The sequence below is a fragment of the Euprymna scolopes genome, chromosome 34 (assembly GCF_053919585.1).
Source record: "Euprymna scolopes isolate OS-2025 chromosome 34, ASM5391958v1, whole genome shotgun sequence".
Taxonomy (NCBI): domain Eukaryota; kingdom Metazoa; phylum Mollusca; class Cephalopoda; order Sepiida; family Sepiolidae; genus Euprymna; species Euprymna scolopes.
Window position 1 is genome coordinate 39,312,060 of NC_136515.1, and position 17,500 is coordinate 39,329,559.

A 17,500-nucleotide genomic window follows, 5' to 3' on the forward strand; every position below is an offset into this window, starting at 1 on the left:
AAACCTTTCTAATATCTTAAAAGGTCTTTATTTTTCATTACACATAGGCAACTGAAATAGGATTGTTAATTAAGGTGTTGCAGTAACTAGAACAATAAATAGTAATCAATATATTTAGAGATAGTTTATGGACAGTTTTAAGATGGGGGTGAGTTTTGTAACAGTTTACGATAGTTGAGGACAATTTACAGACAGTCTTGAGTTTGTGACAGTTAAAAAACAATTTCCAGTTTGGGACAGTTGAAGGCAGGTTGCAGCTTGGACCAGATCAAGAGAGCTTTAGGAGGCTCAGATGAGCTGACGTCAACCAATGACAAAGAGATCTTGATAGACGACTAAGATGTGCATGTTAGTGTTTAGAGGGCTGTTTCTCGCAATGGACTCACACATGCACCTAGAGTCCAACTGATATCTATGAAATGTGTCGGAATTTGTGTTTTCTGTATTTTCTCTTGAGTTGTTTCTATTTTATTCTTGTGAACCACTACGCGCCCCCTCGATAGCTGCCAATATAAGAGACGATGACATGGCCAGAAGAGAAGATGAAAGAGAAGAAAACCACAGAAACAGCGTTTTTTCCCATGATGGTGTCACACACTGACATCCATATATATATATATATATATATATATATATATATATATATATATATATATATATATGGGTGTATACAGAAATAAAGAGGATGTCTGAGAGACGTTCAGATTTAATATAAGTTTATAATGTAATTCGATTCAAGCTGTTTTGAATTAAATTTGAAATGAGAGTTTATAAATAAAGACAGCGCTAAAGAATCTCTCGCATGCTCCGTTTATTAACCTTCCATTTAGAGAAAGAGAATGAGGTATAGCCAAAATTATGGACAACATAAAAACTATACTCAAATCGCAAGACATGGTCATTTATCTGGACAGGCTCTGATTTGGGCCACTGGAGAGTAAGACGGACATAACTCGACTTTAATCACATCTCTTATTCCACGCCATTGATCTCTTATCAAATGTTTTTTTCCGCACCATTTCTAATGATGAAAAATGTGGTCAGACCTGGAAACGGGTGGATGAATAAGTGGGAGTGGGGTGTGCTAAAGAAAACACTAACCCCTTCTCTAAATGAAGAACGCCGTCCTTAAACTCGTCTATCGTATTAGAGCGATTGTGTGCCAGTTTTATGAGAGAATATCTGAAATTAGACTTTTTAATCGCCGTATATATTAGATCTAAACTTGAATGGAGTAAGGTCCATTTAGATGAAGTTATACGCTAATATACTCACCTCCTGCACAGTCGCCAATATGAAATATGTGAAAGACAATGACATGGCCAAAAGTGAAGATAAAAGAGAAAAAGACCATGGAAATAGTGTTGAGATCGTGAGTGTTGTCAAGCAGGGGGGCACATGGTTACACACTATCACCAAGGTAACAAAACTTCTAAACAACCTTAATAGCTTCGTCCGCCAAATAAACTTTCTCCACATCTGAGTTATCATCTGTCTCCACCATATCATTCTTATATCATTTCTTTCCATGCAACGCATATCTTCAATCTTACTGGCCAGGTTCTACTGCTATACATCATCACACTGCCTGATAGACTTTTCTCTTGGTTGACAACGGTAATGATTCACTGGTCAGTAATGGCAGAAATTCCCTGAAGTTTCCTCACCCACTCCTAACACTTACAGTCACACCAGTAATATAACGCGGACGGCTATATACAAATAGCATCTTCATTTGCTTCAATAGTATCACCATGTTAACAAAACTCCTGGAAAACCTCAATACCCTCACCGTTCAAACCCAAATACATTTCCTTCTGAGTTGCAATCCGTCTCAAATGCAATTTTTGCCCACACACTTGTTATCATCTCTCAAACTACATGTTCCACTGCCCTTGTTATGTATCTATTACCACAAAAGATTGAATCACTCCCAAATACCTTGCGAAAAACTGGAACTAGGAACGTTCTTCTTTCTGAGGGCTTTTAAACACTAATCAATGTTTTCGTGTTTGTAACATTCACTTGTTAATTTCAATAACATTCACTTATTAGTTTCAATAGAATTCACTTGTTAATTTCCATAGCATTCAATTTTTAATTTCAATAGTATTCACTTGTTAATTTCAATAGAATTCACTTGTTAATTTCAATAGCATTCACTTGTTAATTTCAATAGAATTCACTTGTTAATTTCAATAGCATTCACTTGTTAATTTCAATAGAATTCACTTCTTAATTTCAATAGAATTCACTTCTTAATTTCAATAGAATTCACTTCTTAATTTCAATAGAATTCACTTGTTAATTTCAATAGAATTCACTTGTTAATTTCAATAGCATTCTCATCTTAATTTCAATAGCATTCACTTGTTAATTTCAATAGTATTCACTTCTTAATTTCAATAGTATTCACTTTTTAATTTTAATAGCATTCACCAATTAATTTCAATAGCATACACTTCTTAATTTTAATATCATTCTTCTTTTGAATATATAGACCTCCCTTTTTTGTTTCAAACTTTTAAACAACAAACAAAAAGGAATTGTGTTAAATATGTGTTACTTACGGCTTCCTGGTTTCTCCCATCAGAATAACAGTCTTCAATGAGGGTACACTATGGAAAGGAAAGAAATTCATAAAAAACATTATATGCAAAATTATATTAAAATAAAATTTTGGAAATTTTTTTTATTATTTTCTCTCTCTCTCTCTCTCTCTCTCTCTCTCTCATATATATATATATATATATGAAATAAAATGGAGGTGGAAGGACCTGGATACTCAACGTTTCGCCCGTTGAGTATCCAGGTCCTTCCACCTCCATTTTATTTCATATCGTCGGATTTAATCCAGCTCAACAATCATATATATATATATATATATATATATATATATATATATATATATATATATATATATATATATATATATATATATATATATACACGGGATTAAAAATTAGTAACAAAATGTTGTATAGCATATAATACATATGTATATGATCAAATAACATAAATAAAACCGTAAGGCAAATACAGTAATCAGGGGCCGGAAAAAAAACATTGTATTCCACATCGTAACCTGAAAATTAAAACCGTATCCTAAGGCCACTGTATGCTGGGGGTTTACTCTCTCTCTCTCTCTCTCTCTCTCTCTCTCTATATATATATATATATATATATATATATATATATATATATATAACAAAGTTTTTAAAAAATCTTTATACTAGAACCTACCAAAATAATATAAAGCTCAATATACCAGATAGAGCAATTTAAAATAATGAAAAATGGTGATCAAAATAAATTACAATATTTATTAATCACTCGTATAATAAAATTTGATAGTATATATATATATATATATATATATATATATATATATATATATATATATATATATATATATATATATATTTAAATAAGGGAGTAGTCACCAACAATGTGTCTTTTTTAACATTATTTTATTATTCCGTGTCTTGGTTTTTCATTGAGAATTATGTTTGGATCATTGTAATAATGTTTTTAAGTCATTGAAATCGTTTATGCGCGTTTCAGACGGTCTGTGATGCGTCCTCGTCAGAAATTGTTTTCAAATGTATAAAAATGGCGATTTTCGTAGTTAATTTGAAGTTTTTCCAAGGGGTGGAGGCTTGCAAGTGTTTATTATTCATTGGTATGCTGAATTTTTATTGCTTTTTTATTTGGCTTGTCCAGGGAGACGTTGACCTCGTTGTAGTCGCTATCTCTTTCTGCTAATGTTTTTTTCTTTTCCTTTAGGGTGGGGTAGGGTGTGTGTGTGTGTGTGTGTGTGTGTGTGTGTGTGTGTGTGTGTGTGTGTGTGTGTGTGTGTGTGTGTGTGTTTGCTTTTATTGGTTTGGGAATGTGTATATTGTTTTATAGTATTGGGGGTTATTTGCTTCCTTAGGAAGGCGGCTGTGGTCCGAGGTCGTTACTAATGTGTATGTGTGGGGAGGGGGGACTGGCTCTTCGGAAATAAGGGTAGGGGTGCTTTCATTCTATTTTGATATTTATTTTTTGGATTCTTGGATTTTAGTATTGTGATTTTTCGTATTAGTCTTATATTATGTTTGTTTAGAAAGAGGGGTGTATTTAAAATAGGGGATTTTTTAATGTTTCTATTTATTTGTCTCCCCATGTGGGTATGGCCAGACCCAGGATCGGTTCCTAGTGTGGGGAAGATTTTGTTCCCCAGAGGGGGGGGGTCATTGGAGGGGGTATAGGTATGCGAGGGGGATGATAGAGGGATGATAGTCGTTTCAGTCATGAGGGGGTTCTCCTCCACTGACTGAGGAGGGAGCGAGGTGTTGGAACAGATATTATACTATGGTTCTAGGTGTCTCCTAGTGTTGTTGGTTTCGAGCTTAAGTAGGGTTGGTATTGTTCAGTGTGTTGTATTAGAGATAGGGGTGTTATGTCTGTGTGTGGTTCTATGCGCGCACGTGTGTGTGTTTTAATGTGTTGGTTCTGATTTATGTGTGGGTGTGTATATGTGTATGTGTATGGGTGTGCATGCGAGTGTACCTTGCATTTCATGTTTTTGTGTGATGGTATTAGGTTCTGTTCAGTTCAGGAGTGAATCTGGTGATGAAGTTTTTTTCCTGTGTAAGTAAATAAAAATAATTGTCTGTTTGGAAGATTGGCATTATTTTGAAGCTGTTTCCACTGCATGTGTGTACGTGTTTTGAAACATAGAGGTGTCTGTTATCTGCAATTTTGATGTTGCTCTTATGTAAGGCCACTCTATTGCTGAAATTTTTGGTGGCGCCTATGTAGGATTTGTTGCATGTTGTGCATCTTAGTGCATATACTACATTTCTGGAGGTGCAATTTAGATCCTTTTTTATTTTGAATGTTTGTGCTGGGTTTTTGAATGTGTATGTGTTACCTTCTATTATTATGTCACATACTCCACATCGCGATTTGTTGCATTTTGTATATATTTAATAAAATAGGCGGGGGGTTTCTCAAGAGCTCTTTCGGCTATCATCTCATCAGGAAAAAATCGATAGCGTAAAAAATAATATTATGTTGAAAATAAAGAGTTCTAAAGGGGAACTATTGAATGTGCCAAAAGTACGGGGACACTAAAATAAGTTTATTAACGTTTAAAAACGATTAAAATATTGGCACAACGAGGGGAAGAAAAAAAAAGAAAGAAAAAAAGCGGGAGAAAAAAAAAGAAAATTCAAAGTTCCCCAAAGAGAAACAATGCGTTTGATGTTTCCTTTTGCCGGCACTCAAAGAAGGTTTACGCACCGCAATAGCATAAGACTATATATATATATATATATATATATATATATATATATATATATATATATATATATATATATATTATTTAAAATTGTATATAAATTCTGTACCTCCAAACATTTATTTAAATATATATATATATATATATATATATATATATATATATGCAAATTTACAGTCGCTACACTGGACATGCTAATGTTTAGGACAAGTGGTTGGTGAAGACCACAAGTCCCCGTATATAAATTTGTCTATATCAATACAACAATAAAATGCAATAACATAAAATCCATATATATTAACCAATTTTCAATGTTTTACAATAATGCTTTGAGAAATTCGGGATATATAGGTAATATAAAATATAATAAAAAAAAAACCTATAGTTAAAAGGTTAAAATCAGTAATTACCCATAAAACAAATATACCTAAAGATTTTTTCAAAATAGTAGAAATTTTTTTTTTAAATAGTTGCATAAATACAGTACATTATTAAACAAAAACTATAAAAATATCATATTCTACTATGCCGAATTCAGCACAAGCAATTATAGCTTCCAATAATATGAAAATAAAAAGCTCAGACTCCTCCCCCTAATACGACCCGTATAAATAAATGTAACTGCCAAAATTAAGAGTTTTGTCCTCTAAATATTGATTGCATATATAAGGACGTTGTATACTCTGGCTCGGTGACACAATTGCCCACGCATGAAACCCATCCAAATGGCATTATAACCAATAACTCCAACAATAAATATTCCAAATTTAGTAAACCATATGAATACCTTAAATAACAATAACCCACAAAATAATTCCTATAATGGTTTTCTCACAGTTAATTCGCAACAAACTGACCCATGTACACCTGACTTTTCTCCTGAAAATTATTCAATTGAAAACCGCCCTTTTTTAAATACCAATTTAGATAATAATCTAAATACTCACTTAAATAGTGCCATTGCTAATTACTATGGATGCTATATCGAAAAGTATTGGAATTTACCTTCAGTGTGAATTTCTTCAACCAATTTGGAACCTAATAACATTACCACCATTCTGTTCAAAGATTACTATTCAATTTGGATAACAAAATTTCATATCCATTTTTTGTTTCAATCCTTATTTTCTTTCTCTATGTCCTTTAAAAACATTTAATCTTTAATATATTTTCTATGTATGTGCCGAATAGCAAAATTATATCAAGCCAAATTTAATATTTTGCTAATGACTTTTCTCTGAGAAGATGAGCCTACAGCGAATATCCATGGATTAAGGAAATTACTTTAAATTGTATTCTTTGTTCAAATAATAAATAATTAAATTGTATTCTTTGTTCAAATAATAAATATTTTGTTTTGCAAAATTATATTTTTTTAAATGAAATTTAAATATAAATATATATAAGGACGTTGTATACTCTGTATATATATATAAATGATTGCAGAAATTCCCCTCTAAACCAAAATACATTAGGTTTGCTCAAACAGATGTCACATACAAATTTATTATGTCTACACTATCACCGATTATATTATGTAATTTTGAACGCCACCTTACTCACATTTATTCGCTATATTAAAATCCTAGATTACATCCTATGAAAAGCATCATCATTGCTGCAAACATCGACAGTGGAAGCAGCTGCTACTTTCCCTTCTAAATAAAAAGTACTCCTACCGCTCCCACTCAACACTGGTATATATTCTGCATTTGGGTCATATATGGAATTGCACCGTAATATTTTCTGGCTCATACACTTACACACATACCATAATCTTTCCTTCTCTCAATTCCCAAATTGATGATCTCTCCCTCCTTGAATTCAACCAAATCTCATTAGCTGCAAACAAACTATTCGTCCATTCCAGATTGTCATTTCTAATTAAAAAAAGAACGTTCCAGTGATTAAAAAACCATGGCTTCCCTCTCCATGAGAGGCTATTATTGTAAATAAAATACCCCGATTACAAACGCATAAACACATCGATTACTACTCATCGCCACATGCTGATAGCCATTATTTCTTCTTCCTTTCCTACTAGCAACATAAAGCTTCCTTTATTTTTATATTTCACTTGACTAAGATTCTTTCTTTATACACATACTGACCTAATTTATTAACAACTGATGATACTTTTACTGCAATCGAGACCCAGCTATCATGTGATTTGAAAGCCTTTAAACTATCTTGAGCATTTAATTTCTTAGTCATTTACAAAAAGCTACATAAATCTTTGTTGTGTTTTTTTTTTTTGTTAAAGTACAACTGACTAAAATTATTTCTTTCTACACTAAATAAAAAAATAATTCCGCTTACTTAATTAATGCAGTTGAGAACGGATTTTTATATGCTTCTGCAGCCTATAAACTGTCTACGTGTCCTTTTTTTTAACCTTCAGTATTCTTGAAAAGAACTAATGCAGTATGAAGCTATATAATGATTACATGTGTTTTGTTGTATAATGTAATTACTAAAACATCCGGTGTCGGCATGTTAGCACAAACTTGCAGGTTACACCGACCACTGCGCAAGATAACAAGGAAGCAAATACATGCGGAGAGATATACTTCTTTTTTGCTTCTATTTATAAACCCACGTAGGTCACAAACCAAAATACAATTGAAATTTGCTTTTATGTATATATAAAAAATACCTGAGGGTAATTTAGATACTTTTATTTATGTTTAAATGCAAATACGTCATAAACCTAATTAATTTGCTGTGAAGAATATTTATTTCAAAAATACTTAAAATTTCTGTTTCTGTTGTATAAAATGAAACTTTATATAGGTTTACTTTGTTGCAATTTATAAACTGGTCACTTTCTATTGTTTATACTATAAACATAATTCTGTACATATTGCTTTAAATAATTAATAATTGTTTATTATTTAAATAAAACATCCTCTATATAGTGTTCCTATTCTTCAGTACCGTTTACATGTTTATATAAGGTACACGTGAATACAGGAATTCAGTTAGTTGGAAGTGATAGAGGGTTTAAGAGTAATTTGCAACCTATACTCCAGTGTTGCCAACATAAATATCATCCCCTACCCACCAGATTAGTATGCACGGACTGACTGACACTGCAACCACCAAATTTTTTTGTTTGTTCATAATATATGTGCGTGGCAATCGTGACAGCGATTAACAAAGTTACATTTTGGGCAAATGGGAATGGTGTCCATTCTGAAAGCAGTTCTTAACGTGAGGAGGTTGGTGGATGGGCTACTACTACTACAACAACAACAACAGAAGTACTTTAATTCTATATGTGGGGGTGGGGGGAATACTAACACCGAGCAACGCCGGTTAACAGGTCCTGCTAGTATATATATATATATATATATATATATATATATATATATATACATATATATATTTGTTTTTCAGTAAAATTTTAAAAGAATTATTAGACATTCCCAGAATATTTTATCGTGTAGAGAATTTACAATCAACATTTTACTGTAATCAGTTCTATTTTCACTGAAAAGTAATTATAATATTAGTTGTGTCAGAAAAATTAAAATTGTAACAAAAAAAAAAAAAAAGTTATTGGCTTTGTTATTGCTTACAGATGGTCTGGTTTTGTTTGTAGAACATACAAAAAAGTCAGATTGTCACTCAGTTTCAAGACTGGTTTTTATATATATGATTTGTTTTTAGAGGTGAAAAAAATTGAAATTCACAACTCCATTTTCTTTAAATGCAAATTTGGCAACTATCGGTCATTTTGAGTTCAGCTTAGTGTAGGAATTCAACATGAACAGACACTTGGGCAACTTTAATTGTAAATTGCAAATGATACGAACAATTTATTGAGAGAAACATTTGATGAACAAATAATTTTATGAAATCGACCTGTCAACTGGTGACCTCGACTGTGCGATTTAGCCCCATATGATTATTTAAATTTGAGATATGTAAAGTCCCATGTCAACGCTGATAAACCAGACACAATAGATTACTTGGAAGATAACATCCGATGTGTTACTATCAAAATACAGCTTAATTTAATGCATAGAGTTTGTGAAAACTAGATTATGCCATGTATTCATGAACCATGAGGTCATATGTTCAAAATAATATTTAAATTATGAATACCAAAATTAATCGTTGCAATTTACCACAGAATTTGTATCATAAAAATATTTTACTGTGATTTATTTTAATTTAAATTTCTCTGCCATTAAAAACACTTTTTATAAGTTTAATGTTGAGCGCTTTTATTATTCCATAGACAGCTAATGTTCAACAGTGTAATGAACACGTATACAATTTTGCACTGACTTTTTGGCATTTACATCACCTGGTAATGATGATGTGTCAGATGAAGATGTCACATGGGTTGTTCCTTGTCCACACACACACACACACACACACAAACACACACACACAAACACACACACACACACATATATGCATTTATTTTCTTTTGAAGAATTGATGTTTTCTTTTTCTTCTGATGAGTTAAGGGCTGAATAAATTCATTGATTTATATAATCATTAAATGGATGCGCTACGAAACAGGTGCAGTAAAGAATTGTGCATGTCAACATACTTAAAGGAATAAATTGTAAGATGGTCAACATCTTGCAATTTGGTATATGAACTTTTGTCATTTATTTGTTAAATGCTCTGAATTACCTTGAGTTTCAAAATTAAAGGATTTGTATAAATAAGAGGTGAAATATAATTAAAAAAGATTATTTCCACACACACACACACATATATATTATGTGTGTGCGCATGTGTGTGTGTGCGTGTGTGTGTGTGGAAATATGTTTTTTTTTTCAAATATATTTCACCTTTTATATATATATATATATATATATATATATATATATATATATATATATATGAACCTACCACCACCAATTACAAGTTCAACTCACGAGGAAAATCGAAAATCTCACACACAGATTACAATCTGCGACTACGGCTGAATGGCTTTTCAAACTTCGTATCCAACATTACATCGAATACAAACAAACTATTCTAAAGAAACTAAAAAAATTTAAAACAAGTCATAATAAGCAATAACGCTACACCCGACGACAATTTACTCAAAACTAGAAATGCTGTGTACGTTTTTAAATGTCTTATAGTAGAATGTGTCTTCAAAACAACACGTACATTGGCATGACTAGAACAAGTATATCTCGCCAGCTAACATGTCATCTACCTTCCCCAAACAGCTCCATCTACGAACATCTTGCAGCACATGACACCCCCCAAAGCGAATTTAGGACGATATTAATTAAAAACACTGCAATTTTAGCCATCTCACATTGTAATCTGCGTCTCCCAATCATGGAAGCTCTATTCATTCGCATGAATAAACCAACCATCAATATAAGGAGGAAGGCACGCTTAAATGCTTTTAATAATTTTTAAATGATTTTAATCGACTTTTCAATAAATTCACCAAACGCAATTTTTAATTCATCACTCGCTTGAAGATGACTTATGGAAGTTGAAAACGTTTGCGACTATGGCAAATTTCTTTTTACACTCGAACAGAACGTTCGAAAATATGGATTGTAAGAAAAACAAACAGGAACACATATAAAAGTTTGAACTGACTTTTTGGCATTTAGATCACCAGGTGTCGCTGTTTCTAATTCCGGGGCCAGTTGAAATATATGATCATGAAAATCCTGTTTTGGTAATGATTCTGCGATCACAATTGCTTTCAGCTCAACCTGGAAAAATTAAAAAAACAGAATAAATATTTTGGGAAAAATTTCAAAAAATAAAGTAAGCTTATTTAATTAGAGTAGTATTTCTGAAACATGCATAAAAATATTGATTCACTCCAATCATCTATTATATAAAGAAAAGTCAGTTGGATTCTTGAAATTAGACCTATATATCTACTATCACACTTCCATCAATCATTGATTACTTTTTTGCCTAAGTTCGTCATTGTTTCATTTTCTTACATTTCACCAAATACAACTTCCCTAAAGAAAAAAAAAAACTTAATTTGCTAAGAGAATCCTTTTTAAAAGACAGATGATGTAAAGTTGCAAACAGGTCAAATGCCATAGACAAAACAAAGAGACAATGACGAATGATGTCGTGTGTTTGAGCGGAGAAAAAAACTAAGGCTTTCAAATCAGTCTCTACATGGAAGCTATCTGAATGAGACAACCTCAATGATGTAGAAAATTGATAATCTCAGTGAATGTTACCGATGTCTCTCTCCGCATGTTCGCCACATGTTAAATTAGAAAGTTAAATTTAAATAACTAGCTAAGATAACATTAGTCTCTTTCTCTCCTGTGTAAATTCTCTCGAAATAAAACCATTTAGGAATACTCTCAGCAAACGTCTCCTTGTGTTTTCTTTCTTGATGAAAAGAACTTTATTTCTATATATATACAATAAAATAAGTGAGAATACTATATATACAATAAAATAAGTGAGAATATCACGTATGTATAAAGAACTTTTGTTTATAATGAGAACATTATAGTTCTTATCTATGCATGTACAGACCTTTGAAATTCTTTCCTAGAACTGCCCGTCTGCGGAACATAATATTACCGGGCTACTTCCCAACTAATTATAACTATATGATCTATTATGGACCTTCAATAACATTTACCTCACCAGGAATCATTTCAGTTAGGTTAGAAAGTTAAAAGATAGATAATTAGTCTCTCTCTTTCCTGTGTCAATTTTTTTCCAAATAAAACCATTTATAAAAACTCTCAGCGAATGTTTTCTTGTGTCTTCTTTCTTTATGAAAAGAAACTTATTTCTATAGCAACCACCGAACGAAACGGCAGCAATTATTTCTGTTATTGAAAATGTTACACTACGTCGTTTTGATTGGATAACAACACGTTTATTCCAAGGATATGAGAATATAATTACTGAACACTGAACAAACATGAAGTCTCCCATTACTCCTTTCCAAACAAATCATTCGATAACATAACTTTATAACATAAAATAATTCTCATTTTAGAAAAAAATTAACACTTAATTAACTCCAAAAATTCCAAGGATATGAGAATATAATTACTGAACACTGAACAAACATGAAGTCTCCCATTACTCCTTTCCAAACAAATCATTCGATAACATAACTTTATAACATAAAATAATTCTCATTTTAGAAAAAAATTAACACTTAATTAACTTTCTCATATATAAACCAAATTAAATTCTTGCATCTACTGAACGAGCGCTTCATCTAATTCTTCAACTTATTAACAGACAGCACGATTGAATTCAATTCACAGAATTAAGGAATTATGGAATACTCTCACTAATACGATAAACGTTTATTATTATTAATATGAGAATCAACATTGATGGCTTATTGCTGATTTATTAATTGATACTTATTTTAGGTGATTTTCGGGCTACTCAGAAGCAAACAACAAAAGGACACAAATCACTTTCTGATTTTTTGGGGTTTTTTTTACAGAACGGATAATCTAAAATTTACTTTTTATAGTCAAAGCATTCTTTTATATTTCTCTGGGCAGGGCTGGGAAACGGTCATGCTAGTATATAGATAAACATAATTCTTTTAAAGACAATTTTTATTATTTTTAAATTGTAAAAGCAATTGTTGTCTTCAAAAGGTAAAAATAAATGATTAACAACTGAAATTATTTCAAAATGAATGTGAATTTTGTATAAACCTAGAATATTTATGTTGTTAGATGTTCAACTTAAAGTTTTGTTTTTTTTTACAAAGGAATCGCGATTTATCAAGCCACTAGGGTTAATAAGGGTTAATGAGTATATGGTAGTAAAGAGTAACCACTTATCAAGCCACTAAATGATAAGGGTTTATGAGTGTACAGTAGTTAATGGGACAATATCATAGTAATCATTAGTAGTAGAAATTTGGTAAATTGGATTACTTAAGGGGACAGCTCATCAGAAACTTGTTTATGTTGGACTTGAAGACGACCATATTGTAGTCAGTTGGAAAGCAGGGAAACGAAAGAGAGTTCCACAGGCGTGCAGCTTTAAGAAAGAAACTTTGTTCATGGAATCTACATTTAGGTATAGGCACAGATAAAGAGTGGGGGAAATTATTGATAGTGTTTTCAGTAGACAAGTATTTTTTGTGAAAGGCAAGGGGGAATCATAGATAGGAGCTCAGACGAACACTTGCCATGAAAAGTTTTTAATGTCATATTTCTTTTTCTTGCTAAACCACCGTTTTTCTAAAGAAAATAACAGTTTATTGATAATGTTTACACACAGCAGTCTAGAAACAAAAATAGTCGCATGACTTCAAGTAACACACATACACACATTGTGTGTGTGTGTGTGTGTGTGTGTGTGTGTGTGTGTGTTTACGCTTTATGTATGTATAATAACGTTATTTGAGCACGGTATTCTGTATCATTTCTTTGTTTTCTTTTAGTGGGAAAACAATCTTAAATAAACGGCTAATTTAGTCAACGAGACTAGAAATAAACAAAGACAAGCACAGCAAAATGAGACTCCCAGCTTCATTGGCTTAATTAACCGTTTATTTACTGACTCACTGATAACATGTCTATGTCAAGATTTTAGAATACTTTACTTATTATTTGTTTCAAGTATGTATTTATCCTGCCCTATGTAATGTTCATAACTTGACGTGCATACGTATATATGTATATTAAAAAGTTTGACTCATGTCCAGATAACTTACGAGTGTTTAGACCCAAAATTGGTGGAGGAGTTTGGTAGAGTTTGCAAAGGTCAACTCTTTCAACTTTGACCTCTTGGCAGCCAAATTTTCGCCCTAAAACTGATTAAAAAGCTGTCTGGATACCCTTTATGTAAAATTTAAAATGTCTGGATACTCTTTATGTAAAATTTAAAATGTTTGGACAAAAAATTGGCTTAATAGTTTTCTAGAAATCGCAAAGGTCAAATCTGTTGAATTTTGACTCCTTGGCAGCCAAATTTTCGGTAAAAAAAAACAATTAAAAAGCTTGCCCTATGTCTGAATACACTTTATGTAAAGTTTCAAATGTTGAGATCAAAATTTGGCTGAGTAATTTGGTAGGGACCGCAAAGGTCAAATTTTTTAAACTTTGACCCCTTAACATTTATTGTTTTGGGTTCAAATCATATTAAAAAGTTTGATCCATGTCCAAGTAACCTACATCTAAAATTTCAAGTGTTTAGACCCACAAATTGGCGGAGGAGTTTGGTAGAGTTTTCAAATCGTTGAACTTTGACCCATTGACAGCCAAATTTCTGACTGAAAACCGATTAAAAAGATTTTCCCAAATCTCAATACCCATTATGTCAAATCTCGAGTATGTAGACTGAAAATTGACAGAATAGTTTGGTATGGAAATGTATACACACACAGACACAATTTCACTTCTATAGATATATAGATTTTATTTTCATACTGTTACATACTGGTGTGTATATAACAGTGTATATAAATAAATATATATATATATATATATATATATATATATATATATATATATATATATATATATATATATATTAGGTTGACGTAAAAGTTCTTGTGGAATTTTTAATTTTGATTTCAAATGATGTATTTTTTCAAATAATTTTCGTTATAATACCTTTACTTTGTATATCATTTTAAACTTTCAAATCACAATTTTTTAAAAACAATTATGTCTTCTTTTCAGAACATTGAATACAAGATAGAAAAAACAAATTCGCACAATTTTCTTTTTTCAATTCATGCTAGGCCGAAAAGTTGCTGTAACAGCTCGCGATATCAACGAAACGTTTGGCCCAGAAACCACTCCTGAACACACAGCACAATGGTGGTTTAAGAAATTTTGTGGCGGCGGCGAGAGTCTTGAAGATGATGAACGTAATGGTCGGCCATTGAATGTTGACAACGATCAATTGATAGCCTTAGTCGAAGCTATTTCACGCACAACTGTTCAAGAACTTGCTTCTGAATTAGACGTAAGGTATACAACGATTTCCAACCACTTGAGAGGGAAAGACAAAAAAAAACTTGATAAATGGGAGGGGGGCTCACAAATTGAACGACAACTAAAAGAAATGCTGTTATGAAGTATCATCTTCACTTCTTTTACACAACAAGAACGATCCGTTTCTCGACTTTGTTGTGATTTGTTATGAAAAGTGGGTTCTTTATGACAATCAGCGACGTTCAGCTCAGTGATTAGACGCCAACAAAGCATCATGACATTTCCTGAAGCCAGAGCTGCACCAAAAGAAAGTCATGCTGACTGTTTGGTGATCTGGGATCAGTTTCATTCATTATAGTTTTTTGAATGCAGGCGAAACTATTACGGCGGATAAGTAGTGTCAACAAATGGATGAAACGCATCAGAAACTTCTACAACAACACTCAGCATTAGTCAATAGAAAATTCTCCTCCATGACAATGCTCAACCGCACGTTGCTAAACCGATCCTACAGAAGTTGAACAAATTGGGCTATAAAACTGCCTCATCTGCCATACTCTTCAGTCCTCTCACCTACCGACTACCACTTTTTCAAGCACCTAGACAACTTTCTGTATGAGAAATGCTTCAAAATCCTAAGCAATATCAAAAACACCTTTAGCGACCTCATTACCACCAGAGCGCAAGATTTTTAAGTTACACTTGTTTTGCATTGGCAAAAGTGTGTTGATTTTTAATGGTGTTTATTTCGATCAATAAATTTTTATTTGAGCGGAGATGTGCTCAGCTGAATTTAAAAGTTAAGAACCGCAAGAACTTTCTTGTCAACCTGATATATATATATATATATATATATATATATATATATACTTGTGTATCCATATATGTATATATACCTGTGTATACATTAATGTCTCTTGTGTTTGTAATTGTATATTATGTGTCTATGTCTATACGTGTAATCATCCAATGTATATAATGTCTAGTGTGTGTATGTGTGTGTGCATGTGCACATATACATTGTATACTACATGTCTATACGCATGATCATCTACAGTATATAATGTCTATTGTCTGTGTGTGTGTACACATATACATTACACATATAGATACAGTTCCAATCGGGACATAAAACAGTTTGTAAATAGTTCCTTAACGGGGTGAATAAGCATATTTGCTTGCTCGGCACCAGACAAAGAAGAAACATGCCTTTTTGTAGTCTCAATTGACGTATCATTCTGGATGTGCTCTGGAAAGTGTAAATAATTTTCTCGTTCGAAAACCAAATTAGATTTTACGCCTTTAACATTTATTTTCATGGTTGCGATTTCTTTTGCTGTCAGAATGCACACCATTTCGTTTTGGTGATTACATCTGGTTAACTTCCTGGCCGAATGCTTCCACAACTGTCGATTCCAACTCTCAAAATAGAACTCTCCAACTAGAACTTTTCTCAAACTGGTCTGTTCTGCTAATGTATGAAAATCTGTTTCTTTGTTAGTTGACTGATGTCACATAAACAGGTCAATCTTATTGTTATTCTAAATTATCTTTTGTTTTGCTAGAACCAATATTCCAATCTTCATTATATAAACAAACCATACAACATTTTATTGATTTAAACATCTGACTTAAATATTGATGATATTAAATTCCATTACAAAAATCAAAATCTGATTGTTTTATTTTTACAACATTCCCCGTTTTGTTATTGAAACGTTTTCTCTGAATATTTCCTATTTCATAACATCTATATTAATAATAATAATAATAATAATAATAATAATAATAATAATAATAATAATAATAATAATAATAATAATAATAATTTCCTCGCTTAGGCGAGTCGATGTCCCAAAATACAATACATTATATTTTATTTGTTTAGCTGTTGTCCGTGTGTGTGTGTGTGTGTGTGTGTGTGTGTGTGTGTGTGTGTGTGTGCGCGCGCGCGTGTGTTCATAGGAAACGCTAATTCTGAATGCATACGTTTAACAACTGTGCTAATTTTCTGTCAGTGTCTGTATTGAAGTGTACAGACTATGAAAGCTCACATGTGCATGTATATTATGTTAAGCTTGACTAGATAATTGAGGTCATGGTGTTTGAATTCCTTTTAAAATAGTCAGAAAAATAAATTAATAGAAAAGCTATAAATTTTAAAATGTAATAATTGTGGTTACAACGTTTGGTTGGCTTTTTTGTTAAATGAAAAAAGAATTATTAAAAAAATAAGAAATATAAATGTAAAACTTAAACGATAAAAGAACATTTCATGTAGTTTAAATTGTTTTTGTTTTGTGAGTTG

The 17,500-nt window shown here is 31.8% G+C and overlaps 1 protein-coding gene across 1 annotated transcript in view; it reads right to left on the reverse strand.

Moving 5' to 3' along the window:
• The window catches only part of LOC145259188 (medium-chain acyl-CoA ligase ACSF2, mitochondrial-like), a 131,082-nt gene that overhangs the window by 80,186 nt on the left and 33,396 nt on the right, over window positions 1-17,500 (reverse strand). The window contains exons 6-7 of the mRNA XM_080116962.1: window positions 10,877-10,995; window positions 2,571-2,618 (exon numbers count right to left, since the gene is read on the reverse strand). Of these exons, the coding sequence (XP_079973088.1) occupies window positions 2,571-2,618; window positions 10,877-10,995 (167 nt within the window). The remainder of the gene's footprint in view (window positions 1-2,570; window positions 2,619-10,876; window positions 10,996-17,500) is intronic.